At 37.4% G+C, this 27,676-nt stretch overlaps 1 protein-coding gene across 1 annotated transcript; it reads left to right on the forward strand.

Annotated features, from left to right (window-relative positions):
• Positions 1–7: 7 nt before the first annotated feature.
• LOC147384680 (protein RETARDED ROOT GROWTH-LIKE-like) lies at positions 8–27,676 on the forward strand. The gene is made up of 7 exons (XM_086426867.1): positions 8–460; positions 551–644; positions 10,432–10,591; positions 14,587–14,735; positions 14,830–14,981; positions 27,139–27,253; positions 27,343–27,676. The coding sequence occupies exons 1-7, from the start codon at positions 60–62 to the stop codon at positions 27,481–27,483; spliced, it is 1,212 nt and encodes a 403-aa protein (XP_086282993.1). The 5' UTR covers positions 8–59; the 3' UTR covers positions 27,484–27,676.

The raw sequence follows: 27,676 nt of genomic DNA on the forward strand, positions 1-27,676 counted from the left end.
AGTAAAATAACAAGTTTCACTCCACCAAAACAGATGAAATGTATCTTCTTTAGCTGAAAATGTGGAGAAACGTTTCAATCCACAAGCACTCGAAGATCATGCTTCTTCTCTCTTCTCCATCTTCGGTGTCGGTCCTTAAAACCACTCAATCACTCCTCACAAACCCTCGTTTTGCTCTCTTCAACACAATTCGCTGTCTCTCATCTGCTAAAACCCTAACCCTAACTTCCCAAAGAAGTTTGTTCTCTTCGTTCACCCAGCCAAGAAATCACAATTTCATTTTCAGATCCAACAATAGTGTTCTCTTCGTTGTTAGAAGTTTCTCTTCTATCCCTTCGCCTCAGACATTCGAGTTTAACGAACCAGTTTCGTGTTCAGAGGTCGGTTATGGTAGTAATGGCGCAAACGAAGAGGAGATGAAGACGTCGATTAATGTTAGGGCTTTTTTCTTCTCTACTAGGTTTGCTTCTCTTTTTATCCGAATTAATATAACTTTTAAAATTAGGTTAGTGGATATTTATTTGTATTAATTCGTGTTTATGGGTTTCAGTATCGATTTGAAAAGCTTGGTGGAACAGAACAAGGACAATTTTATTCCACCTGCGTCTCGAATGATCAATTATTCGGTTCTTAGATTCGGTGAAGTAAGCTTGTTGTGTTTATTTGTTCTTTTAAAATATCATTTTGTTTGAAGTTTTAGCATGTTATTGAATTTATAAAATGTAGCATTTGATAAAAATAATTGAAGAGTAATCATTAGTTTATAATTTATTCGATGCGGCTTTGGTCTCCAATCCAAAAGAAAAAAATATAAAAATATCAACTTTATATAATGTAGCATTTGATAAAAGGGATTGAAGTCTAATTTATTGGTAGTTTATAATTAATTTAGACAAAGATTGAAGCAGCTCTGCTCCTCAATCGACTAACATGTGATAGAATCACTCCATCACTATGAGGAGTGATTCTTGTAACTTTGGCTTTGACACCCAACACAAAGTAACTTCATTTAATTTCAATAAAAAAGTGTCACAGGGATCTGTCTTGAGCTAGATATTGTAAATTATTTTCTCCTACTATTATTCAAACCTAACTTCTCCTAACTTTATCCGAAACAAATAGAGAAGACCTCTATTTCAAAAGAACTAAACTAATCCCAATCGATCAGCCAAAAGAAAGACAAATCTGAATCCAAATGGAATCAGTTAAACTCATCTAGGCCCCTTGTGGTATGTCTCAAATAACTGTTTATCCAGAAAGGTTTGTGGTCGGTTCTTAAAACAGTTTAGAGGGACACAATTTTCTTCTGCCGATGGTCTAGGTTTAGGTGGGGAAACCTAATGTGGGAAATCAGCTTTGGTACCAAAATTGATGTAGGACAACCAATGGTTTGATTGTTGTAGGGTTTAATTGTGTCCAAGGTTTAAGTTGCTGGCCTAGAAGGGGTCTTATGGACTGGAAAGTGGGGTTTTGGGGTTAGGCCATTAGGGTTTAATTTGCGATGGTTTTTAACAACATTGTTATTATGAAATAAAGGTTATATGGCTGTTGGGGTGGAGGGTGGAGAGAGAGGGGAGGGGAGGGGAGGGGGGGAAGAGGGTAGTAAATTATTGGAGTGTTTAGTTTTTGTTTTTTTAAGGGTAGTAAAAATTAGAGTTTTAGGCCCTGTTCAGGAGCCAACTTTTTTTGCTTTTAAGCCAAAAAAGCCAGATAAATGATGTTTGTTTGGGCTTTTTTAGCTCTCGCGGATTTCAATTGAAGTCCAAAAGTAGCTCCTAAAAGAAGTCGTCCAAGAGGGGTTTCTTCAAATGTCTTTTGCGGGAAGTCAAAAATGTAAAACGGCTCAAGTGTAGTTACCAAAATACCCTTCATCTTTAATCAAATTTCCAACCAAACTTAACCTTAAAACATGAAATGAGATAACTAAAATACCCTTTTTCTTTACCAAAATACCCCTTCATTTTTACCAAAATACCCTTCCTCTTTAATCAAATTTTCAACCAAACTTAACCTGAAAAAATAAAAGGAGATTATCAAAATACCCTTCATCTTTACCAAAATATCCTTCATTTTTACCAATTACCAAAATACCTATCATCTTTAATCAAATTTTCAATTAAACTTAACTTTAAAAAACAAAGGGAATTTTCAAATACCCTTCATCTTTACCAGAATACCCTTTATCTTTAATCAAATTTTCAACCAAACCTAACCTTAAAAAATAAAAGGGGATTACCAAAATACCCTTCATTTTCCAAAAGGAGATTATTATCAAAATACCTTTCATCTTTACTACCAAGATCAAAAGCAGTTTATCATCACTACTTTATTACCAAAACACCCTTCATCTTTATGTGGATGTTGGATTGTGTATTATGAGGTATTTTCTTTATTATATGTTCATTTTTAAGAGGACGAGCTGTCGAAATTTAGATAGAATTATAAAATTTATAAATTTATTTAAATTGAAAATAATTATTTTTATAATTTTTTAATATAAATTTATTGTATATATATTTAGTGTAATTATATATTTATTAAGGTATTTTGCTATTTTTGGTGCATTCTTGGTGCATTATCAATATTAAGGGTATTCTGATCATTTTATCAGAATCCAGCAATAAAAAACTGTGAAAAGAACATCTATTTTTGGCTTATGTGCTTCTATAACGAACAAGTTTCTGTTGGATGTGGTTTTTTAAGCTCTGGGCTTCTACTTCTTCCAGAAGCTAGCGTTTCTGGAGTTGGAGCTGGCTTCTGTAAAGAACAGACCCTTAGTGTCTGGGTATTGTAGAAATAAAAAGTAAGGACAAAAGTTGTAGATAATAACCTAATCTACCTATTTATTAGGACTCGCACCACACATAAGTTGATAGAGAAACACCACACAAAATGCAAAGTGGAGTCTCACCTCTAAAAGGAGCTGACAAGCAGCCAAACAATTAGTTCTCATTATTCTTTTAATTTAAATTGAAAAAATGATTACAAGATATTTGTAGAGGCTTGGTATTTAGAGAGGCTTTGACTCGAAAGTGTTTGACAAAAGTCCAAGTCCAGCTATAAACATTCAGATTTGAAGAATATGTTTGCATTTTAGAGGCAAGACATTGGGTTGGACCTGCTCTGGAAGTTCGAGCAGGTGGCTGTTGTTGCTGTGTAGTTGTACCAATATTGGATGTATGAGAAGAAAGATGTTGGGTTGCTGTTGTGTAGTTGAAGTTGCTGGTTGATGAATCTGTGAGACAGGAGGAGGTTGGGTTGTACTTGCATTGGAAGTACGAGCAGGTGGCTGTTGATGCTGCTGGGTTGTACCAGTATTGGATGTATAAGAAGATGGCTGTTGGGGCTGCTGTTGTGTAGTTGAAGTTGTTGGTTGACGAGTTTATGAGGCAGGCGGAGGTTGGTGTACCCCTGTAGCACCTGTATTGCCTTCCTTGTTGCCTCAACTATCTCTGCTCTCTTCAGGGCCTCATTTACAGAACACGCTGTTATAGATCTTAAAGTTGACTAGATGAATTGAAAGCGTTTGAAGAAAGTCCAAGACCAGCTGTAAGCCTGTAATGGACAAAAATGAGAGTTAATTCCATATCTGAATACATAGAGAAAAAATAAAAGATTGAACACTGAGCTACAAAGATGAATGAAGGAATGGGGAGCAAAGTTCTGAAGATCGAAGCCAAGAGTTTCGAGTTTAAAAGATGCTGGGTGAATAATCACAAAGGGTTACTAATCAAGGAATCTAGAAGACGTTGGACCTCTCAGATGACTTTGCTTTCGGAGGAAGGGATGTGGCTTTGCAAGGTTCTAAAAGTAGTAGGGGCAGCAGGTGAATCTTTCAGAGACAAGTTCTCATTCAAAGGGAATTTCTCCTGGCAACCAAAAATGCTTATAGAGGGGGAAGATTTCTGATAATTCAGAGATTTTCAAACTCAACCAAAAGACTATCAGTAATGTTTCCTAAAGGAAGGGAGGGTGGTGGGTGGAACGAGGTTAGTTTGGTTTTGAAGCTTCTTTTAGAATCGAAGGTAACCATGACCAGTTGGAGAGGGGAGAACCAGGGATCTGTTCTTGATACGAGATGGGTAGAAGTATCAAAAAAAGGCAAAAACATTTTCAACAATTTGGGGGACGGAGTTTCGTCACATAACACAAAGAAAGATGCTCAGATATTGATAGAAGGAAATGTAATAGAGGAGAACAAGACATTTTATGTAAGTGCGAAAGCAACAGTATCCCAAGTTCGAACTAATAAGAGATATAACAGCAAGGGTGGAGTCTTTTGTAGATGGAGTTGTGCACTGATCTGTGAAACAAAGTCAGAGGAGTTCGATTGGGCGGAGTTTTTGAGGATATGCTGCCATGCTCTGTGATGGAAGGGGACTTTCTATAGGAAGCTTATTAGTTGGGGTAGTTATAAGAGAATTCTCTTCTTGGAGAATAGATTTGAAGCTTCAACAATAAGAGATCTGCGCGAGGTGGTCATCAAAGACAAGTACGTCTCTATCCGGTCCTGATTTGTAGATGCCAATAGCTTAGACTCAATCTGGAGAAAATATGGAACTTGGATCAAAGTTTGGGGGATTCCATTCCACCTTTGGGGTGAATATGCCTTCAAACTGATTGGAAATCAGTTAGGGGTTTGAAAGAAGTGGATTTCAAAACCAGATGGTGGCAAAGTTGAAGGTGGGATTCCCAATATAGAAAATCTTCAAGAGCTTGTGCATGTATTGTGGAGGTTATAGATTCAGAGTTGGGATAAAAATCGACGCAGCAAAACAAGATGTGGAGTTGGTCATTACTATGGAGTCGAAACTTTAACAGAAAGGATGAATATGAAGTTTTGAAACCAGAAGATTGATAATTGAACAGGTCCTCTAATGGAACCCAGATTTGGTTTGGAAGTTTAGAGGGAAAAGGAGAAACTTGGACTTAACACGATAGGGTTGGAGGAATCAAAGCCTGTGGAGGCAACCGTACATAACAAAGCAGTCATATTTCCAAATTTAAAATCACCGAAGGGACAGTCTAAGAGATTTACATGTGGGGGTAATGCAGTGTGAGGTGTGGTCATGAAAATGACATGTAGCAGGGGTACAAAACTGGTTAGGAGACTTGGACATGTGGCACGAATTCTGAGGTACCGTAAGCTCCTGCGACGGGGGAGGAGTGATGGAACGTAACAAGAACGACAACCATGTTTAGATCGTAACATGTGGCAACATCTCGTCCGTAGATGGGGGTTTCAAACTGACAACCAAGATCAAAGACCCACAAAGGGTGGGATCAACTCCTAGAGTTTGGTTTAAGAACAAGGTCAGCAAACAACGAGTCGGGCTGGAGGTCCATCTTTGGGTGTAGAACATATTGTGAAGATAACATAAGCAGTTAAATAGAAGAAAGGTGAAGGTGATCAGTCCAAGCACCATCTTATTGTGGTAACTAGAATCTGAGACAGACTTTGAGTTGATCTTTGGCGTCACCCTGCTAGATCGAAAGTTGCTGGACCTCCAAATAGTAATAATTGAGGGATTGTTAACCCAAAAGCCTTGAAGGGTAAGAGACTTTACTCTCCCAACCACTCTTCCTTAGGTCTTTTCATTGTATCCTCGTGAAAATTTCTACCTCGTTTTCCATAAGGGTTCTGTGTTAGCTTCTTTGAAATTTTCTTGGGATGTGTCATTCTTTGTTCATCGTGGTGTTTTTTATGTGGACATGTCTTGATTTTCTGCAGCCTCCATCGATTCCTTCCAATCCTTTGAACTTGTCCTAGAGGAGGAGGGAAGTAGGGAGAACAGGGAAGATGTCAGTCAGTTAGCTTTGGTATCACTACATCCTACTCAGAAACCAGTGTAGGTGGAAGTTTCTCATCGGACAGAGATGTATAATGATGGAAATTTGGCCGGACAAAGATGAGCCATCAATGACAATGCGTGAGGAAGGGGTAGTTATGACAGAATTGGAGACTGTGGAATGGCTAACTAGTGAAGCCCTGAACTTGGCAGAAGATTTTGGCATAGTCCTAGAGACAGGGGATAGAGAGTCCTCCCTGATTTTGAGAGTGGTCATCGGGGGACTTGAGAGATAGAACTTTTCTTAAGGAACAACTTAATCGTAACAATAGAGTGTACGAAATTGAGGAGAAGAATGGGTACATAGACTTTGTGAATAATCAGGAAATCTGTAGTTATAGGGTTGGTGAGCATAATGAATTGGGGTGATCGCCTCCTTGGAGATGACAAAGATTACTTAGATCAAGAACGGATAAGGAATTGGTTAGGTTGGAGAAGAAGTAGGTTGTTTTTGGTTGTTTTGGGTCTTTGTTTAGTTTCCAATGTTGCATAGTGAAAGTTTTTATTAGAAGTAAAAATCCCCTCATTGTTACGCTTCAATAATTGAAATTAGCTAATTGCGATGATAAGATTATTAAGGAAATTTAGGGGAGTAACATCGATTGGATAACCCTCTTTGCTTTAGGTTCAGCTGGTGGGATTCTTATGATGTGGAACAAAGATTGGACCCAAGTGACAGATAAGTTAATGGGGGCCTTCTTTATTTCTATTTTATGTAAGTGTAGTGACAAATATTTTCAGTAGGTGTTCTCCAGGATTTATGGGCCAACTATTAACAGGGAGATAATGCAATTTTGGAAGGAGCTTGAAGATGTAGCGGGTTGTCGGGAGAAACCTTGGGTCCTGGGAGGGGACTTCAATGTCACCAGATTCACTCATGAGAAGAATAGGGGTTTGAATATCTCAAAGGCATTAGAAATTTCAATGAATTTATTGGCAGACATTGCTTAATGGACTTCCCTCTTTTGGGTAGATGATTCACGAGGTCTAACAACCAAAGTAACGCAAGGATGTCCAGAATAGACATGTTTCTGGTTGACAATGTGTGGGAGGAAAAGTTTCAAAATATGATTCATTTGGCCAGTCCTAGCCCAGTTTCTGATCACACCCCAATCTTTCTGGAGGTAAGGCAACCTAAAAGACCACCCCATACCATTCAGATTTGCAAACATGTGGCTAGTTCATCCCAACTACTTAGATCTCGTCAGGAATTGGTAGAATGAGTGCCCTTCCATAGGAAATCCAGGTTGTGTGTTTAAGAATAAGCTCAGATACTTAAAAGATAAGCTGAAAACATAGAATAAAAAGGTTTTGGAGAGAATCAATGTGAAAAAAAAAGATCTTGAAAGAGATCGAAATCTTGGATGAAAAAGAGGAAGAAAGGAAATTGATTACGGTTGAAAGAGGTAAAAGAATGGAGTTGAAACTAGAATTTCAAAGAGAGGCGCTTATGGAGGAGATAAGTTGGAAGCAAAAATTGAGGATTAAATGGTTGAAATAAGGGGATAATAACACCAATTTTTTTTACAAAGTTGTCAACTTCCACAGAAGAAGTAATCAATTTACCAAACTGTCCATCAAGGACATCATGGTGGTTGGAGAAGAGGAAATTAGGTAAGGGGTGGTGGGCTATTACAAAGATCTTTACAAGGAAAAGGAATCCATAAGAGCTCAATCAGATAATTTAGAGTTCAAGTCGTTAAATCAGGATGATAAGGTGTGGCTGGAAAGACAAATTGGGAAGGAAGATGTTAGATCAATTTTTTCGACGAGTGGGGATAAGGTTTCGAGGTTGGATAGATTTACTATAGAATTCTTCAAACATTATTGGGAAATCATCTCGAATGACTTCATGAAAGTCATCAAATAGTTACAAGAGAAGAATTGTTTTAACTACAACCTTAACAACACCTTTGTGGCCTTGATCCCTAAGAGAGTCAGGCCGGATAAGCTAGGAGACTTCAAACTTATTAGCTTGGTGAGTTTTGTGTACAAAATTATCTTCAAGATGTTATCTTCGAGATTGAAAGTGGTTCTTCCTAATCTTATCGATGAAGAGCTAGGGATTTTTATTAAGGGAAGACAAATTCTTGATGGAGTGTTGATGGCCAACGAATGTCTTGATTCGAGGATTAAGGGCAAGAAAGAGATGATGATTGGGAAAATAGACTTGCAAAAGGCTTATGATCATGTGAGTTGGGACTTCTTAGAATATATGATGGGGAAGATGGGTTTTGGAGCGAAGTGGATTAGTTGGATCATGAAATGCGTTATAACAGTATCTTATTTGATTTTAGCAATGGGAGTCCGACTGGCTTCTTTAGGGGTTCGAGAGGGTCAAGGCAAGGGGACCCTTTATCTCCGTTCTTGTTTCTTATAGTAGTAGAGGCCTTGGGTAGATTTTTTAGAAGAGCTGTTGATTTAGGAAAGCTATCGGGGTTTAAGGTGAACAATGACGGTCATTTGATTTCTCACTTACAATTTGCAGATGATACATTGGTGTTTTTGGACCATTCGAGGGATCAAGTGAGAATGTTGCGTGTATTATTGTGTTGTTTTGAGGCTATTTTAGGATTACATATCAATTTGCAGAAGAGTAAATTTTTTGGGGATGGAGATGTGAATGATATTCATTTGATGGCCGTAACTTTGGGTTGTGGGCATGATACTTTACCCACGTCTTCTTTGGGTTTACCGTTAGGAGTTTCCTACAATAGTAACAAAATTTGTGAAGTTGTGATTGAGAGATTAGAGAAAAGGTTGAGTACGTGGAAGGCCAAATATTTATCAAAAGGAGGGAAAGTAACTTTGATAAAAAAACACCTTAATAAGTATCTCGATATACTTCCTCTCCCTGTTCTCGCTTCTTAAGTCTATAAAAATCAGATTGGAAAGGTTTATGAGAAATTTTTTGTGGAATGACAAGAATGGTATGAGGAAGTATCATTTGGTAAGATGGAAGTTGATTTGCATGCCCAAGAAGAATGGGGGGCTGGGGGTTAGGGGTCTTAGATGGGTTAATGGAGCGTTTTTAGGGAAATGGCTTTGGAGGTTCGATGAGGAGAGAGGTAATCTGTGGAGAAGGGTCATTACAGCTAAATACGGGGTGAAGAAGTTAGGTTGGTATAACAATGAAGCTAAATGCTCGTATGAGTGTAGTATGTTAGGGGATTCTTAAGGCGAGTAAGGACTTTGAGAGAGGGGGATTAGATTTAGAGTGGGCACAGGGGACAAAATCAGATTTTGGGAAGATATTTGGTGTGGCACATCGTCTCTGGCAACTCAATTTCCGTCCTTGTATGCCTGTTCTCTGAAGAACTACTTGATCTAGTAGCGTTTGATTTGCAATGACTCCACTTCTACTGGGGATTTGGGGTTCAAGAGAAACTTTAATGATTGAGAGCTAACAAAGGTGACATCTTTCCTTGATCTCTTGTATTCTTTTCATCTTAACGAAAGCGATCATGATAGGTGAGAATGAACAAGGGCGAAGGATCTGAGATTCTCTGTTTGCTCTTTTCACAAGTGATTTATTCCTTTTGCTGAGCAATTCTTCTCGGAGTCTCATTTGGTTCAAGTTAGTTCCTTCTACAATCTTCTTTTTTGTTTGGTTGGCTTCTTTAGGGAGGATTCTTACGATGGACAATTTGATTGCACGGGGTTGGATCACTCGCAATTGCTATTCTCTTTGTTTGAGGGATGGGGAATCGGTTGACCATATTTTAATTCACTACTCTTTTTCTCATGATATTTGGTTTCTTTTCTTTGGGCTTTTCCGTATTAAATGGGTCTTACTTCGGAAGTTTTTGTTGTTGTTAGTAGAGTGGGGCAATAATGCTTTCTCCTCTAGAAAAAGATACCTTTGGGCTATGCTTCCCTTGGCTATTGCTTGGGGGTTGTGGAACGACATAACTAATAGGATATTCAAAAGTAAGGCGAGAAGCTTTCATGGCGTTTTCTTGGAGATCTTGGGCTTTCTGTACCTTTGGTCAAATCTGAAGATAGAGTTTGCGGGGATTACTTTCAATGATTTTGTTTTTAGATGGAATTCCTTGTGTGATCATTGATGTTTTGAAATTTTTTTCGTTTGTTTTTGCTTTTCTTTGAGGGGCTACCTTAACCTTCTCTTCTTTTATTTTGTTCCTCCTCTTTTCTTCAATATATTTTATACTTATCAAAAAAAAATCTTGCTATACAAGAAAAGGAAATTAATAACAGCTAAATATTCCTAGATCTAGTAACTTAACAATCAATATTGAAATTATTTTTGCATTTTGATATCATGCATTGAGTCAAGGTTCTGAAGCTTTGTTACAGCATCAGTTTTGTTCATGGCTGAAATTTAAATAAAATTTCAATATTTATTCAAAATCATGGTCAAGATATTGAATACTTTGTGTAGGACTTGTAGAAATTTTGAAATTGCTCGAATGAAGTCGCTAAATTTTTGAATAGGAACTAAAAACATTTTATGGATTATCTAATCTGCTGATTTCTAAGATATAAGGCAAATAGTACTGCATTTATGATTATAAAAACCGAATGTTAATCTGAGAGCTATGTCTTAAGTTCTTTATTTCAGGTTCTGGAGGGTAGCTTAAGTGGGAGTAATTGCCGTTACTTGGTAGTTTTCCAGTATGGATCCATCGTCTTATTTAATGTTCCTGAACATGAGGTCAATGGGTATCTGAAATTTGTCGAGAGGTATGCTTCAGGATTGCTTCCAGAAATGAGAAAGGATGGTGAGAATCTTTTTCCAAAATGTATTTAATCAACCATGAAGTTGTCATTGCCTCAGCCGATTTTTTTAGATATTGGTTTAAATGTTGCAAAGCTTTGGATAAATTTTGATAGTTCTGTTGAATGGTAGAAAATTTGAGTTATGAAGGCTGAAGAGACACCAATTTATGATAATGAATGAATGCAAAACTGAAAATTACCCGGCCATGACAATATGGAGAAAGGTCTGCTTGCATTCATAGTCACCAAGTTGGAACATGGGTTTAAAACGGCAAGGGAAAACTTTGGAAAAATGGGAGAAAGGGGAAAGAAACAAGAAAAAAGAGGGGGGGGGGGGGGACAAAAAAAAAAAAAAAAATGCATAAAAACAATGGATATATATATATATAGGGTAGCGTTCAATGGCTAACTTTTTGGCAAAACATTTTTCAAAACATGAGTTAGAAGTTTTGGAATGGGCTGATTTTTTGTGAGGATGATCTCTACGGTGAGGAGATTATCCTCACCAAAAATCAGCCCATTCCAAAACTTCTAACCCATGTTTACAAGTTGAAAAATCGTGGACTGTCCATTTTTTGTAAACTGTTTTTGATGGGGTTAGAAGTTTTGGAATGGGCTGATTTTTGGTGATGATGATCTCCTCACTGTAGAGATCATCCTCACCAAAAATCAGCCCATTCCAAAACTTCTTACTCATGTTTTGAAAAATGTTTTGCCAAAAAGTTTGCTAAAAAGTTTGCCATTGAACGTGACCCATATATATATATATGTGGTCACGTTCCATGGACACAAATATCTACTCATATATTTACAACATGTTTTGTCCTAAGTGGGCTAAAAGTTTCGGATTGATCCGATTTTTGGTGAGGATGATCTCTATGATGAGGAGATCATCCTCACAAATAAATCAGCTAATTCTAAAACTTCTAACCCCATATTTATGAGTTGAAGAATTGTGGACCGTCCATTTTTTGTAAACCACTTTTGACGAGGTTAAAAATTTCAGATTGAGCTGATTTTTGGTGAGGATGATCTCCTCATTCATCACAGAGATATCCTCACCAAAAATCAGATCAATCCGGATCTTTTAGCCCACATAGGACAAAACACGTTGTAGATATATGTGTATACGGATCCTGATCCATATATATATATGTGTGTGTGTGTGTGTGTGTATTTATGTATATATGTATGTATGTATAACACATTAGACATTTATTTCAAGGTTTTTTTATAATATATATTTTTGAGAACAAATACTATTGAATAACTATGCATGATAACATGTTTCCACATGTAGTTGTATATTCCATGTGCTAAAAAAAAGTCTGACCATCAACGTATCTTTTGAGCAAAATAACGCACTATCGATTTTTCTTTTTTAAATCATAACATCAAGATATTATCATCGAATTTCTCTTTAAACAACATTTATGAACCTAATCATAAATAACCCTAAGACCACAAAAATTAACTATATGACTAGAAAAAAATGAGTTACTATTATTTTTGAAAAAAGTTTTTAAAACGTAATAACGCAAATTTTTTGAATTTTTTATTTTATTTTAGTCTTTTAAATTGTTAGATGTACAAAACACATTTTAAACTAGACTTTTTATTAAAAAAAATGATTTTTTTAATGACTGTGCTTGCATCCTCAACCAAATGGGATCAAATAGGTTGATGAATAGTTTGTGGGACTGTCGATGGATCAGACCAGATTCTATCTGTTTGAGGGTTTGGATCGAAGTTTTGGGATCTATGAAGGACTTGATTCTTTAGTATACAGGTAAGTAAATACACTGTATTACGTCATTATCATCATTGAAGCCTTACCCCAAAAAGTTGGGATTGTCTGAATGAATCATTTTTCTCCATTCTGTTCTGTCTGGAGCCACGTCTCATATAAAATCCAATGTTGATGTAGGATGGCGAGGGAAGAAGATGAAATTGGGAGGGTTTAAGGAATCTGATTTGGTGGATTTGGGTGACAATGGAAAAATGGTTGGTAATGAAGTATATGGTAGATTTGGAAAATAGATTAATGAAATAGGGGTTAAAGAAAATGAGAAAGGACTAAGGATTGAGGTTTGTAGGTTTGAAGAATCAAGAATTAAGACTCAAAAATCAATAACCAAGAGAATTCAAGATTTTTTTGAAAAAAAAATCAAGAAAACAAAGTTTATGGATTGGTTTCCTGAAACTTGAGGATTAAAACGTCCTTGATGGTTTCTTGATTTCTTACAAATAAAAAAAATGTAGAAAAGATGGATTGAAGAAAAGATAGAGGATAAGAAGAAAATTAAAGAAAGAAAAAATGATATTTACCTTAGAATCACCCCAATGATTTCTATATCATCATCCACGTTGAATGCACCAACATTCAAAAGAAAACATTTTGTTTATTCCATCATTTTCTCTGTAAATAAACCCTAATGCAATCTATAAATAAAGAAAATCAACCAAGAATCCTAATAAAACTAAAATACTAAATAAAATAATCTAATTTTAGTAACTTTCTCTCTCCTAATTTTTCAACCCTACTAAATTTAAATAAAAGATAAATTAAAGTTATTAAATTGCCCCTAAATATTATATTAAGACTATGGGCCAATAAAACATGAAAATAAGTCCAAAAAAACAAAAAAAATAAAACCCTAAAACAACCCAAAACTAAAAAAAATAATTAATATAAAATAATCTTGAATGATAAAATGATAAATTTGGACCCAATTAAGTGAAAACTTAAATAATTACAAAATTTTTGTCGGAACCCTTGACTGTTGTCTTGATTTGCGTTCCACATTAAAAGTTTTCATATATATGCTCTCACCATTTCAATCCACTTTTTTTTGAGTCTTTCTCTCACACTTTTAGAACCTTCAACGCCCACATGTCCTTTAACTGGGGTTGTAATGGGTTTTCGCTACTATCATCTAAGTCGACTTTCCCTTAGTTTATCACCTATAGGGGCTACTCCTATTCCCAATATATATATATTGTGTTCTCTGAAAGATTCAATCAAGACCTGTTCCAGACACTCATCAGATCGAATTTGGAGTGAGATTCTATGTTCCATTATATATTTGCCTTGTAAGTACCCTTTTTGGACCAGACCAATTGTTCTTGGACCAGATCTGGACCTACCTACTTTATGCGATTTGAACCTGATCACAGTCCTGAGTTAGCCAGCAAGGAACTTGTAGTCTGTAATATTTAGTATGCCAGTCTGTATTTGTCTACTGGCTCTACCGGAATAACTTAGAAGTCGAGACCAAAAGGGGACATTGATCAGGGAGAAAAAGTGTATTATTTTTTACTGTCTGAACAGTGTCAAATTTTAGGTTTGCAACTAATACCTTCGTCTTGCCTTTGGTTGGGGTGCCCATCACCACCACCACCACCACCACCACCACCATTATTCTGTTCTACCAATATAATTCTCTGTTCTTTCACTTCAACTTTCCCTGATTCCTTCTCTCGGTCTTTCTTTTATCTAAACTTTCCTTCACTATGGGGTTGCAGACCATCCTTTTTAGATTTCCAGATCTCAAAATTAGACCATGACCTGCATCTATTCAGTACCACCCCCAAACCAGAAGGGCATGAGTATATAGTACAATTGCATACATAATTTTTACCCTAACATTGTTGTCTTCATGTGTTCACATAAATAAGCTTGACGGTGAACCTGAGGCCCATACAATTATCACTATTTCGATTAAATATCAAAGCCAATATTGTTTTAAGTAGGTTGGTAGTTCTTTCTATAATTTTAAGCATGCTGAATCTACACTACTGTAGTTTTTAGGAATCTAAAAGTTTTTTCAGCTCTTCAATTGGGATATTATGTGAAGTAGGGTATTCTATGCTCTCAATGTTGTTATTTTCAACTATTTCAAATACTTGGTGCTTTCTGCGATGCTACTTATCCCAGAAATTGTAAGTTTATTGTAAAACTTGACCTTTTTTTTTTTCTTCTTGTGCTGAAATGTAGAGTATGAGGTGAGAGAGAAGCCAACGTTACACACGTGGATGCAAGGTGGGCTAGACTATATAACGCTGCAGTATTTGAACACAGACGGGATTCGTACCATTGGTAGCGTTCTTGGTCAAAGCATTGCTCTTGATTACTATGTTCGACAGGTAATTTTTTTATATATTAAAATTGCAAATGTGCGGCCGTTGTCCTTGAGCATTGATAACACTTTTAGCACCCCCCCTCTTTTTCTTCTTTTAGGTTGATGGAATGGTTGCCGAATTCACAGACATAAACCGTGGGATGGAGAAAACGGGTACCTTTACCATGGAAAGGAAAAAGCTTTTTCAGTTAGTGGGAAAGGCGAATTCTAATCTGGCTGATGTGATTCTTAAACTTGGACTTTTTGAGAGGTAATAACATTATTGTCAGGATTTACAATACAAACCTTTACTTCATTGGATTTCCATTCAAAAAGCTGATATTGGTGTTTTTCTGAAATCCATGTGCAAAGATTATTGTCGGAAGAATCCATACAATCATCTAATACCCATTTACACGCTTCTTGGCTGAAAGACAGACTTTAAATGCTTGCTTAATGTTGTTTCTTCTCCATAAACATTACAACATTTCCAGGCTTTCTTAACTTATCAAATTCGTTTCTCTTATAAAAAATAGAAAAAAAGAACAAGATTAAGTTTACATATATGTTTGAATGGCAAAAATGTTTTGGTTGTGTCAGTTGGCGCATTGTATTATTTCAAATCCTCTAAGTTGCAACGACTTTGGGATATTTCTCATTTATTGTACTTCTCTTTTATTTGACAAGATATGTCCACATTATACACCTTTGAATCTCTTTATTTAGTACCTTTTCTCGAGGCTTTGTCCAAATGCTGGGCCAACCTTTGGTTTACTCTCAAACAAAAGTTAATAATGCCTGGATTATACCATAGCCCTTGTTTTGACAAGAAGCATAATCTTTTTTTGTCTTTTGGAAAGTTAATTAGGGTTAGGCAGACCCCCTATCAGGAAAGGCAAAAGGCTTACAATCTTCCATAGGCATGCCCATTGGCATCCTTTGTTACAATGTTCTTGAGATCACTAGGAAATACATCATGAGCGAAGTCCACTCTACCTACGGAGTTAAGAGTGGAAGCTAGGGAGTCTGCAACATAGTTGCCCTCTCTGTAGCAGAAATCAAGGTTCATCTCTTCAAAAAACAGTAGGTTCTCTCTGATCTGTCTTACCATCCCGGCCATTTTCCAAGGGATTTCACATTCTCCTTTGATGCTGTTAACTGCCACTTTTGAGTTGATTCTAATCCAAATCTTCTTAATATTAGCTGTCATGGCTAATCTCAGGCCTTTCCCCAGCGCTCTCAGTTCATGCTGCAAAACTGACTTTGCTTCAGTGCATGTAGCCATTCCACAAAGAGGATTCCCTTCACGATCTCTGATGATTGCCCCTTCCCCTCTATTCCCACTATTCCCACGCATAGAGCCATTTGAATTTAGCATGTAACACCCTTCAAGAGGTCTAATCCAAGTATAATAAATTAGAATTCTGTGAAAGTACTGTCTCAATATTCCAGGAGTCCAAAAGTCTTCTGTTAACTGCATTATCCTCCACTTTCAAGCCTTCTTGCTGCACAACCAGAACGTCTCTGATGATGAGCCTGTCAATACATTGCAAAGATCATAGGAGTAGTTGCAATCCAGGAACAAATGCCCTTCATTTTCAGGAGAGGCTCTACATAACACACGTGGGGGAAGAAATACACCCTCTTCTCATAAAGCGCTCTTGAGTCTTTAGACCTTTGCTCAACATCATCCATGTCATTGCACAGTGTCTGGGGATCCTATTGGTGAACCAAATGAGCCCAAACCAACTCACATTGGTGCCATTCAACTTGAGAGTGCTGTAAGCTGAAACAGTAGAGAACTTCCAATTGATTCTGGTTTCCAAATCACCTTGTCTTCCTAATTAGGATCCATTTCCACCTCAATAAGCTGGTCTAGAGCTTCTCCAAGTTTGCTCTCGAGGAGGAAGGAGGCATCCATTGATTGTTCCTGATGTGGTTGCACATCTTGGCCTCTCTTTGAAGAAGAGAGTCATAACGGAGCACTTCTTGAAATCTTGCCATGAGGACTCCCTCTGGGTGACATGTATCATGCCATAAGAATGTTTGGTTACCATTCCCCAGATCATGAGTGATAGATTCTTGCACTAGATTCCTTGTCTTTAAAACATGTCTCCAAATCCACGGGGCTTCATTTGGGATCTTCATGCTCCAAAAGTGTTGTTTTTTCGGTTCTTTTTCACCCATTGTACCCACAAATTTTCTGTTTGTAATTGTGGTATTTTCAGCATATAGAAGTAAAGAAGAAAGAATCAAGCATAGAAAATCATAGAGGAATAGTGATTACTGTTCACTGTGAACAATAACTTTTTAATATTTATATTGAATAAGAAATAAGCGGATACTATGGTGCAACCAGTAATGCCTTAATGTAATACATCCTATGCTCATTTCAGCAGTAATTATAGCCCAAACTTGTTTGGCTATACCAACACTGTTGAAGAGCTCTAGATCTTTTAACCACAGGCATCCCTTCACCTTGCTTCTAGCCATTCTTCTCCATCTCACTTCACGGTGCTTCTTTTCCATTAAGGGCCCTGCCCAGATGAATCTGGTTAGGATTTTTTCAATCTCCTTAGTAACTTTGCAAGGGAACTCACGAACACTTGTCCAGTACACTTGGCTACTGCTTAACACTGATTTAACCAACTCAATTCTCCCACCTAAAGAGAGGAACCTGGACTTCCATGCTTTGATTCTTGTTGTAATGTTTTCTACCAAAGGCTGACAATCTTGGCATTTTAGCCTAGTTGTTGTCAGTAGCAGGCCAAGATATCTCATTGGGAGCCGTCCTTCCTTCATCTTGAGGATGCTTGTAAGGAGGGACTCCTCCTCTCTGCCATTAACTCTAGAAAAAAACACATTACTTTTACCTTTATTGATCTTAAGACCAGTTCCTTGTTTAAACCATTCCAGGCTTTTGGTTACTGTTGTTGTAGATCTTTCAGTTTCTTTCAAAAAACTCATGAGATCATCCGCAAAAATAAGGTGGGATACCTCATGATTTTTGCTTTTGGCCATTAGTTCGAGCTCCTTATTACCACTTCTTTGAAGGTCTCCTGACAGCAGCTCCATTATCATGACAAATAAGTAAGGTGAGAGTGAGTCTTCTTTTTCGATCCCTTTCTTGCCAGGGAAATAGACTTTGAGGCACCCATTAATGGATAGGGAGTACATGGGTGTTGACACACAGCCCCATACCCAAGCTATGAAGTCTTCAAGGGAATTCATGAGTTCCAGACACTTGCTAGTCGCTTCCCATGCAACTGAATCATAGGCCTTCTGGAGGTCCACCTTGGCTATGCATTTAGGGGAACCTTTATCTCTGTGGAAGTTCCTGATGAGCTCATGTGACAAAATAATGTTGTCTCCTATATTCCTTCCTGAACAAAAGCAGATTCGTCTTAATTCTGTTGGCAAGGATCTTGGAGGTACACTTTAGATAACGTTGCAGCATGCTATAGGTCTGAAATCTCCCACCTTATTAGGTCTATCAGTCTTTGGAACCAATATAATGGCAGTTGCATCGACTTCCTTAACAAATTTTCCTTTGTAGAAGAACTCAACAATGGCAACATAAAACTCATCCCCTATGATGTCCCAACAGTGCTGGTTATTTAGTTGTAAACCTATCAGGTCCAGGTGCTTTGTCACCATCCATTGAGAAAATGACTTATTTGATCTCCTCCTTTGTGATTGGTCTTGTTAGCATGTTCTTGTCTTCAGCTCTGATCTCCCTGAACTGTTCAGGTCAAGTTTCATTGGAGGGATAGCTTCTTACAGAATTGAAGGATCTCCTCTTCTACCTGCTGAGAATTTTGCAGCCACTGTGTCATGGCACTATTCTTTTGAAGCGGGGTCGTGCGGCGCAAGGGGGTCAAATCCACTTGCAAGCCTGTAAAATGATCGTACACCACACACACGTAGCTAGCAAACAAGTAAACAAGGCAACACGAGATAAAGCCCGGAGGCAACTTTGTTGATATAATATTGATTACACGGTGTAACGCGTTACAAAAGCAAATAGATGCGTTACAAGCAATTGATGATCCTATGACACGCGGGACTTCCACGGAGCTGGGCTTCAAGGCTTCAACAACGTGGGTGTAGGCCGGGGATTGGGATAGCATTGACACCCTTCCTACAAAGTGTATGCTAAGTCTTTACTAGATTTCCAGAAGGAAACATCAAAAGTAGAGGCCGGTCATACTCCCTTATTACGTAAATGCCACTAAGCTAACAAGTGTGCCCTGACACGGGGCTGACACGTACCCTAAGCTAACAGATATGCCCTGGTACGGGGGCTGACATGGCTTCATAACGAGTCTTACATACTGTTACATGAGTGCTCCCGGGTAGCTCCGGGGCGAGCTTACACCTAACTCTAGGTGACAGATGATGTGGCCGTTACACACTGGCCATTTCTATCCTGGATTGCTTGAATTCTTTTCTAGCCCTTCTAGCCTTGAGAGATTTGTGGAAGAACTCAGTGTTGTTATCTCCAAGTTTAAGCCAGTTGATCCTAGCCTGTTTTCTGAGAGAAGCTTCCCTTCTTCTAGCCATGTAGCAGTAATCATTAGTGATTCTCTTCTCTTCCCTTGTGATGTGAAGGTCTAAGGGAGCAGTCTGGATTGCTTGCTGCACAGTCTCCAATTCTTTACCCAGAATGGTAGCCATTTCCTTATCTCTTCCGAAGTTTGCCTTGCTCCAATCTCTTAGAGCTTCTTTAAGGTTTTTCTACTTGAGCACAAGCTTAAACATTGGGCTCCCTCTAACAGGAGTTTCCCACACTCTTTACAAGGGGGAGGAAACTCTACTGGTCTGTCCGGTGGTTGGAAAACTTGAAAGGCCTCAATGTGTTTTGCTGTTCAGCCTCCATGTTAACCACCATATGACCATGATCTGATATCCCACTTGTAGGGAAGGTAGCTTGGGATTCGTTCAACTCATCAACCCATTGGATATTAGTCAAGACCCCATCAATTCTAGACAAGATCCTTCTCCCATCCTGCTTATCACTCCAGGTAAATTGACGGCTAATGACCTTAAGATCTATCAAACATGTTCTTTGGAAGCATTCCACTATGTCTTCTACATCAGCTTGGGTTACAGGTCTTCCTCCTACCTTCTCACTCAAGTTCCTCCCAGAGACCCTTCTTTTCTAACCTTCTATTTGAACCATACACCATGTTGATCATGAAGGTCCTTCCTTCATGAATAACACTAAGGCTTGTGTTCAGAGTTCCACCCCAACCATATCCTTCCCTTAAGGGCATGGCTATAGTTATCTTCCATGCTCCAGCCTGGCCAAATTCTAGAGGTAATAGTCCCTTTATTAATTTTTTTTTTTACCCTTGTTTCAACAATACCCATAACAGTGATTCCATGCTTCCTCCCAAACATTCTAACTTCTTGTTGCTTAAAAGGATCATTCAACCATCTAATGTTCCATGATGCTATCTTCATTTAGACAGAGTTGGGGTACCACCTTCCTTCCTTCGTACCTCTCCTTTTTTTTTTTTCTGGCTGCCACCTTTAACAGGTTCCTTTTGGATGTTCTGAATGTTTTGTTTGATCTGTTCCAGGCTGGGAAACTTACTTTCACCTCTCATGTCAACGTCATCCACCTTAATGTTGTCATATTCTTTTGTGCCCCATTTACTTATTTCCACACTCCTATTGTCTTCCTCCTCATCCAACACTTGGAATCTGTTAGATGTTGGTGTGCTGCTGTTCTGGAATGTGTTCTTTCCTCCAGAATCTTGTTGAGGTTTCTTCCCCCTGTAGGTGAGGACCCTTTTCCTTTTGGGTTGTTGACTCTAGGTTCCCTTAGGACTGACTCCTCTTGTTGGGCTTCGTTGGCCTTGCTGGCTTCTTCCCTTTCTGTGCTATTTCTCCCCAATAGGTCTCCTTCCCATTCCATTTCAGCAGGTTCCCCATTTGGGTGGGAGTTTTGTCTTTACCTCTACTTGCTGTATCTTGAGTGTCCTTGTTATAAAGAGCAGTGGTTTAAAAAACCTACGCCTCAAGGCATGAGGCGTACACCTCAAGGTGAGGCGTAGGCTTCATGCCTTGAGGCTTAAGCCTCATCAAACATTAGGGAGGCTTAAGCAAGTGGAATGAGGTGTATGCCTCATGCTTCACACCTCAATATGCACTGAGGCTTACGCCTCAATAGGTTCGGCAGAACCCAATATCGTGAGTCAAAAAATCAATCTATATTTATTAATTTCTTGCTTTATTTTACATAAATACCCCCCAATGTCGCTTATTTACATAACCCTACTAAATAGAAGTGTTTTTTGTCTTCTAAACTTAGATTATCAAGAGATACTCTTAAAATTTCTCTTTGAAACCGTAAAATCTCCCTACACCAAGATTTCTTCCTAGAGGCTTCAATATTCATCTGCATTATCCGTGGGTTCCTACAACTTTCTTACAAAGATTGTGATCAAATAGAACCAAGAAATCAATGATTTTCTAAGATTTTGAGGTATGTGACTTTTCTATGTACATTCTTAAACTTTGTACCTATTGCATTTGATAGATGAAGAGGATTATGAAGACATAGAGACAAATCCAAAGGATGATAGAGTAATCCGATATCATGATGATTCTTTGAAAGATGATGGAGATGATTTTTAGTTGTTTTAATTCTTCTCTAGTTTATAATAGGGTCTAAAACTTCATTCCTAGCCCTAGAGTAGTTATTTATTTGATGTTTGATACTCAATGAGTGATAATACATTGCTATTTTGCTACTATATTACATTGCCAGTTCCCTACATTTTTAATGTTTAATTTTTATTTGATGCTTGAAGGTTGTTTACTTGTTTTTATATATATATATTTTTTATGAATTTTATATATTTTTTAGGATCTTTTTTTAAATTAATTGAGGCTTATACCTCGCCTCAACGCCTCAAGTACGCCTTAGGTACTTTAAAACATTGATTAAGAGTTTGTTCCATCGTTTACTACTTCCCTTTTGCCTTGTTCCATCCTCCTACATCCTTCCACCCCTGGTTATCTCCTTCCTTTTGTTCTCCTATAACCTCCTTGTTTTTGCCTAAGTCATCTTTATTCCTTGTTTGGGCCTCACTAGTGGGTTTTTCTATAGGGTAGTTAGGTTTAGAGTGCCCAAAGGTGCAACAGCTCGAGCATCTGGGGGGTAACCAATTGTATTCAATTTCAGTGTTTGTCATTTTCCCTTATTCCACACAAAGCTTGAGGCTTTTAGGATGCTCCTCTTCAGCATCTAGTTCCACACACATCTTTGCATAGTTCATTCTTGGGAGTTCTTCCGTAGCGCTGTCCATTAACAATGGTTTTCCAATCCTGTTTGCAATAAAGCTGATAGTATCTGGGTTCCTGAACTGATTCGGGAAGTTGTAGATCTTGACCCATATTGGTATAGTTGAAGTCTCAAGCTTGTCTAGCTCAATACTCAGCATCCATTCTTTCACCACTAACATTCTACCTGAGATGAACCAAGGGCCCTGTTGCAAAACTTTTTTGTCTTTCTCCTCACCAAACTTAAAGAAGAAGAGTTTATTCCCTATGGAGAAAACTTCTATAGTACCCTTTGGCTTCCAAAGTCTCTCAACAACACTCTTTACCACAACAAACGAGAACTTATGTCCCAAGAAAGGGCCTACTAAGCTACCAGCTCACTCCTCCTCACCTCTCTTCACCATCTTCTTTGGGCATTTTACTATGGTTTTTATCTTCTCCCTTCTCTGGAGGATAATGCATCTGTCACGCCCAAGGATTTGGAATCTGGATTATCCCAAATCCTGAGGGTGAACTAACCTAAAATCCTCAAAAAGCCCAAATATTATATGGATTATTATTTTTTTTTGCCAGAACCTGATGTAGGACATCCATAATTCTAAGTACTTTGCTGCAAGTATCATATATTCATCCGCTCCTACAATATTATCCATCCTCCATCACACCCAAAAATTAATATCCACATATTTATATTTCACCATCCACATTCTATACGTCTAAACCACATACATAAGATTTAATGGCTACAGAGCACACTAGCTACAATACCCTAGATTGGTTAATGTAGTATATATCTTTGTTTTTATACAAAACATGGGCCATGATGGCTATTTATACCTCAAAATGTCAAATCCTTCACTTTGGTGCCTACCCAAACACCTATCACGGTCACACCAACTCTGTCTCAGCCGCACTGATATCTGGTTAAAATACCAACCTAAAGAGATGGGCGGTGGGATGATGATTACACGCCCAACTAGGTGAGTTGGATGGCCGCAATAATCACTTGTGTCCTAGTTGTCTGTGTTAAACCCACTCGCTCTATATGAATATGAATCGTTATTGGAACATATCGAAACATGAAACTCATCTAAAATATAATATTTCTATGGTATGAATCAAATCACCCAAAATATTTTTCAATATGCACTCAACCCACATCTCTTTAATCCAAATTATATATCATGTAAATCAAAAGTAAACATGATTCTTTTATGAAAAATCCAAAATTAAAGTCAATTAAATTACTTGATAATGGTTTGAGATTTAGTGGACAACTTTGTGTACCAGATGATGCCGGGTTAAAGAATGAGATTTTAGATGAGGCACATCATTCTTGTTATTCTATCCATCATGATAGTACAAAAATGTATCAAAATCTACGTAGCAACTATTGGTGGAACAATATGAAGAGGGAGATTGCGCAGTATTTGTCCAGATGTTTAGTGTGTCAACAAGTGAAAATAGAACATCAAAGGCCAGTTGGTATGTTACAACCATTGCCCATCCCAAAATGGAAATAGGAAACATTACCATGGACTTTGTTATGGGATTACCGAGGACTAGAAGTAATCACGATGCAATAAGGGTGATTGTAGATAGATTGACTAAATCAGCCCACTTTTTGGCCATTTGAGCCTCGTATTCTGTGGATAGCTTAGCTAAGCTATATGTTTGGGAGATTGTGAAGTTACACAGGGTACCAGTGACCATCGTTTCAGATGGAGATCCGAGGATCACTTTTCGATTTTGGCAAAGTTTACAAGAGGCCATGGGAACAAAGCTAGAGTTCAATATAGCTCTCCATCCACAAACGGATGGGCAAACTGAAAGAACCAATCAAATATTAGAAGATGTGCTCAAAGCTTGCATCCTAGAGTTTAAATGTAATTGGGAAAAACACTTGCCTGTGATAGAATTTGCTTACAATAACAGCTACCAATCGAGTATTGGAATGGCACCCTATGAAGCTCTTTATGGGAGGAGTTGCAGATCACCAATTTGTTGGGATGAGATAGGAGAAAGAAAACTTCTTGGGTCATAGTTAGTACAAGGGTCTACAGAGAAGGTTAGAATTATCTGAGATCCCTACGAGTTGCTTAAAGTAGGCAGAAAAGTTATGCAGATAATCAGATGAGAGATTTAGAGTTTCAGATTGGAGATCATGTGTTTCGAAGATATCTCCTTCAAAGGGAATCATGAGATTTGGAAAGAAAGGGAAGTTGAGACCAAGGTTTATTGGACCTTTTGAGGTCCTAGAAAGAGTAGGAGAAGTTGCTTACAGGGTTGCATTGCCTCTGCAACTCATTGGTATTCATGACGTATTCCATGTGTCTATGCTAAGAAAATACGAACCAGATCCGTCCCATATCATAGTTTATGAGCCAATGCAAATTCGAGATGACTTATCATATATAGAGCAACCAGTTCAAATTTTAGATTGGAAAGAGCAAACTTTGAGGACCAAATCGATTCCATTGGTCAAAGTTCTCTGGCAGAATCACACATGAGAAGAAGCTACTTGGGAATGAGAAGATGAAGTCAGAGAAACGTATCCCCATCTCTTCAATAACTAGGCATGTAAATTTAGAGGACTAAATTTCTTTTTTTGGGGGGGGGGGAGGTAAATGTAATGACCCGAACCCAACAATTTTCAAATATGAAGTTAAATGTAATTAAAACATTTGATTTAGCCTATAAGATTATAATATCATAGTTAATAATAATGATAACAAATGATAATTTATTGAGAAATTATCTAGATTTTTAATATTTTATATGTTATAATAAAAGTATGTGATATTTGGATAACTTATAGTAAGGTAATGAATGTAGTGTACATAAACAACATAGCATGTCTCATTATTAGTTAATATATTTAAATGCAAGAAATTGCTCACACATAAAATAAATATTAATTAATTATTATCTTAAACTAAGTATCAACTTACTAATTAATTAATTAGGATTGGATGTAATTAGAATGACATTCAAATGTGGAGGGTTTAGGTATTATTAAATTAAAGAATGTAAATAGGGTTTAAAGTGAAGTTGATGAGAGAAAGGGGTTGTAAGTAAAATAGGGTATGAATTGTCATTGTGAGGTGAATTGGGGGAGTTAGTGGTGTGTGGACTCTACCACCTTTATCTTACTTAACACCCAAAGAATTGAGTCTTAGATCCATTCTCTTTGAAGCAAAACAGAAAAAAAAAATAAGAAAGGAAGGAAGGAAAGGAGAAGAGGGAAAAAGGAAAAACTAGAGAGGATAGGAAAGAGATTGGAGAAGAAGACAGGAGGGAAACCGAGCCAAGCCAAGCCAACAGAGAAAATGAAAAGAAGAAAGAAAGAAAAGGAAAAGAACACGTTAGGGTTTGGAAAGCCGCAAAAATTGGAAGAATATTACAACACTGACTCTATTTGCGAATCTGGTATGTCGAATTTCCTTAATTAGAGTTATTTTATCGATTATTACTTCGAAATTTTAGGAAAATGTTGTAAGTTAGATTTGTTTTAAGAATTCTATCATTTCCCTATTATTAGGAAATCTGGTGGTATTTGGGTGATAGAATAGAAAGAAAAAAAGAAGAATAATAGGAAGTCAAATAATTTAATTGACTTTAGTTTTGGATTTTTCATAAACAAATCAAGGATGAGAGGATGAAGTTGATTTTTCAAATAATCTTCTGAATCATTCTGGTTCTCCACGATTTCAATCCCTTCCAGTTGTGTCCACCCCAGTCCAGTTTCATCACTCCATCTCTTCTCTAGCAATCAGATGTCCAGATCAGGCCTCTCCTCCATCATCTTTTTGGTGAAAAAAAAGCAGCAGCAGAAGTTAATACTGCTTGGATGAATCTTAACCATCTGATTGAGAGCCTTCACGGAAACTTATACAGGCTACAATCTATAATTACCGGTCTCCAAATAAAAAATAGCATCCAAGGTTATCCATCTGGAATATCCAAATCCTGGGCCATCTCTTGGATCGCTATGAACAAATTTCACACTTTTTGGACGTTGGATCATCCTCACTGTATGTTTAATTTGGTAGTTGATATTGTATCTAGCACATGGTTAGGATATCAATGCAAGATATTTTGTACTTGGCCAATCCAGTTGTTCGCTTACCCTTTGGACTGTCCAGATTCAGGTCCATGTGTCCCACATGTCACAAATTCATGCATGAACAAAGGCTGGACTTTTGATCGAGGAAATATATATATTTTCTTTTGATGAACCAAGTTTCACAATCTAGATTCTGGATCATCCTTACCATCTACGTAAGTGCCTTCATTTGCAAGGAATAATGCATGTTAAATTTTCGTGCTTCATGTATTGAGCGCGGTTAGGATATCCAATAAAGGATGATTTTTGGTCCTTGGCCAATCAAGATGCTCTCTTAACCATTAAACAGCTAAAATTGCCTTTGTGGTAGCGTTAGTCTTCACCTCCAAGTTGAGTTTGTCACACCATACAAAAATGCTGTATCGATTCGTGTGTGCAAAGACGTGATTGGATCTTGTGTTTGAATGTTAAGATGCTGATAGTGAATACATTTTTAGTAGTACTGTTCTTTGTAAAATAAATTGGCTCTATTTACAGTTCATGTAACCACTATAACCAAAAAAATCCCACTCTAATATTAGAAGATAGAAGCTGAAGTGTTGGCTCGACAAAACTATGGAAGAAGAGTCAGATTGTATGTAAATTGAATGAATAACAGGAACAAATTTATAATTATAAAGACTATATTACGTAATGATGCTAAAAAAATGTAAAAGATAAAAGAAAAAAGCAAAAAAGAAAAGAAGAAATTATGCAATTCTCATAAGCCATATGCCATAGTCAAAATGTGCACATCTCATAAGATACGAGCCTTTTCGATGCCTCTTTGGGTAAGACACAAGTCTTTTGTAGAAAAGAACCCTATCATTAAATCTTCGAGGCATTTTATCAGAGTTGCACCTTGAGTCGAGCCTCAAGGCGGAAGGAAGCCTCCAGACTCTGCAAACATTGTTGAACCTATTTCTTAATTTTGATGTAGTAGTCTTGTAGGTTATCTAATGTTTTACATGACTTGCTGATATTTAGTAGATTTCTAAAACTTGTGGATGACTTCTTTGGCTTTTTCCAGATCAGACATTGCTTGGAAAGATGCCAAGTATGCTCAGATATGGGAGTATCTTCGGGATGAATTTGAATTGACTCAAAGATTTGCAAGCCTTGATTTTAAGTTAAAGTTTGTGGAGGTAGATTGGCTTTTTACTAATTTCACTTTTTGGGACTTTTTACCATTAGTTTTTTGCTTTTTTAAATGCGTTTCGAACTTTCTTTGCAGCATAATATCCGCTTTTTACAAGAAATTCTTCAAAATAGGAAATCAGATTTTCTGGAATGGCTTATTATTATCCTGATAGGAGCTGAGATTCTCATCTCTGTTTATGATATTGCCCATAAGTCAGCAATAACTTCGCTATAAATTTGAAGATGGATAAAGGTAATCAAATTTAAGTTTTAAGAGTTGTCGTATTTAAACATCTATCAATTTTTGCTGATCTTTGCAGCCCATCATTCATGTCTTTTAGTTGCAACTGGTCGCTACTCTTTGCTGCCCATCAAGTTGTAAATATTTCTACGTTGAATTAGTAAAAGCTGTATAAGTTACACTCTCA

This window comes from Akebia trifoliata, chromosome 15 (genome assembly GCF_017979445.1).
Source record: "Akebia trifoliata isolate Shusen 1 chromosome 15, ASM1797944v1, whole genome shotgun sequence".
NCBI lineage: Eukaryota > Viridiplantae > Streptophyta > Magnoliopsida > Ranunculales > Lardizabalaceae > Akebia > Akebia trifoliata.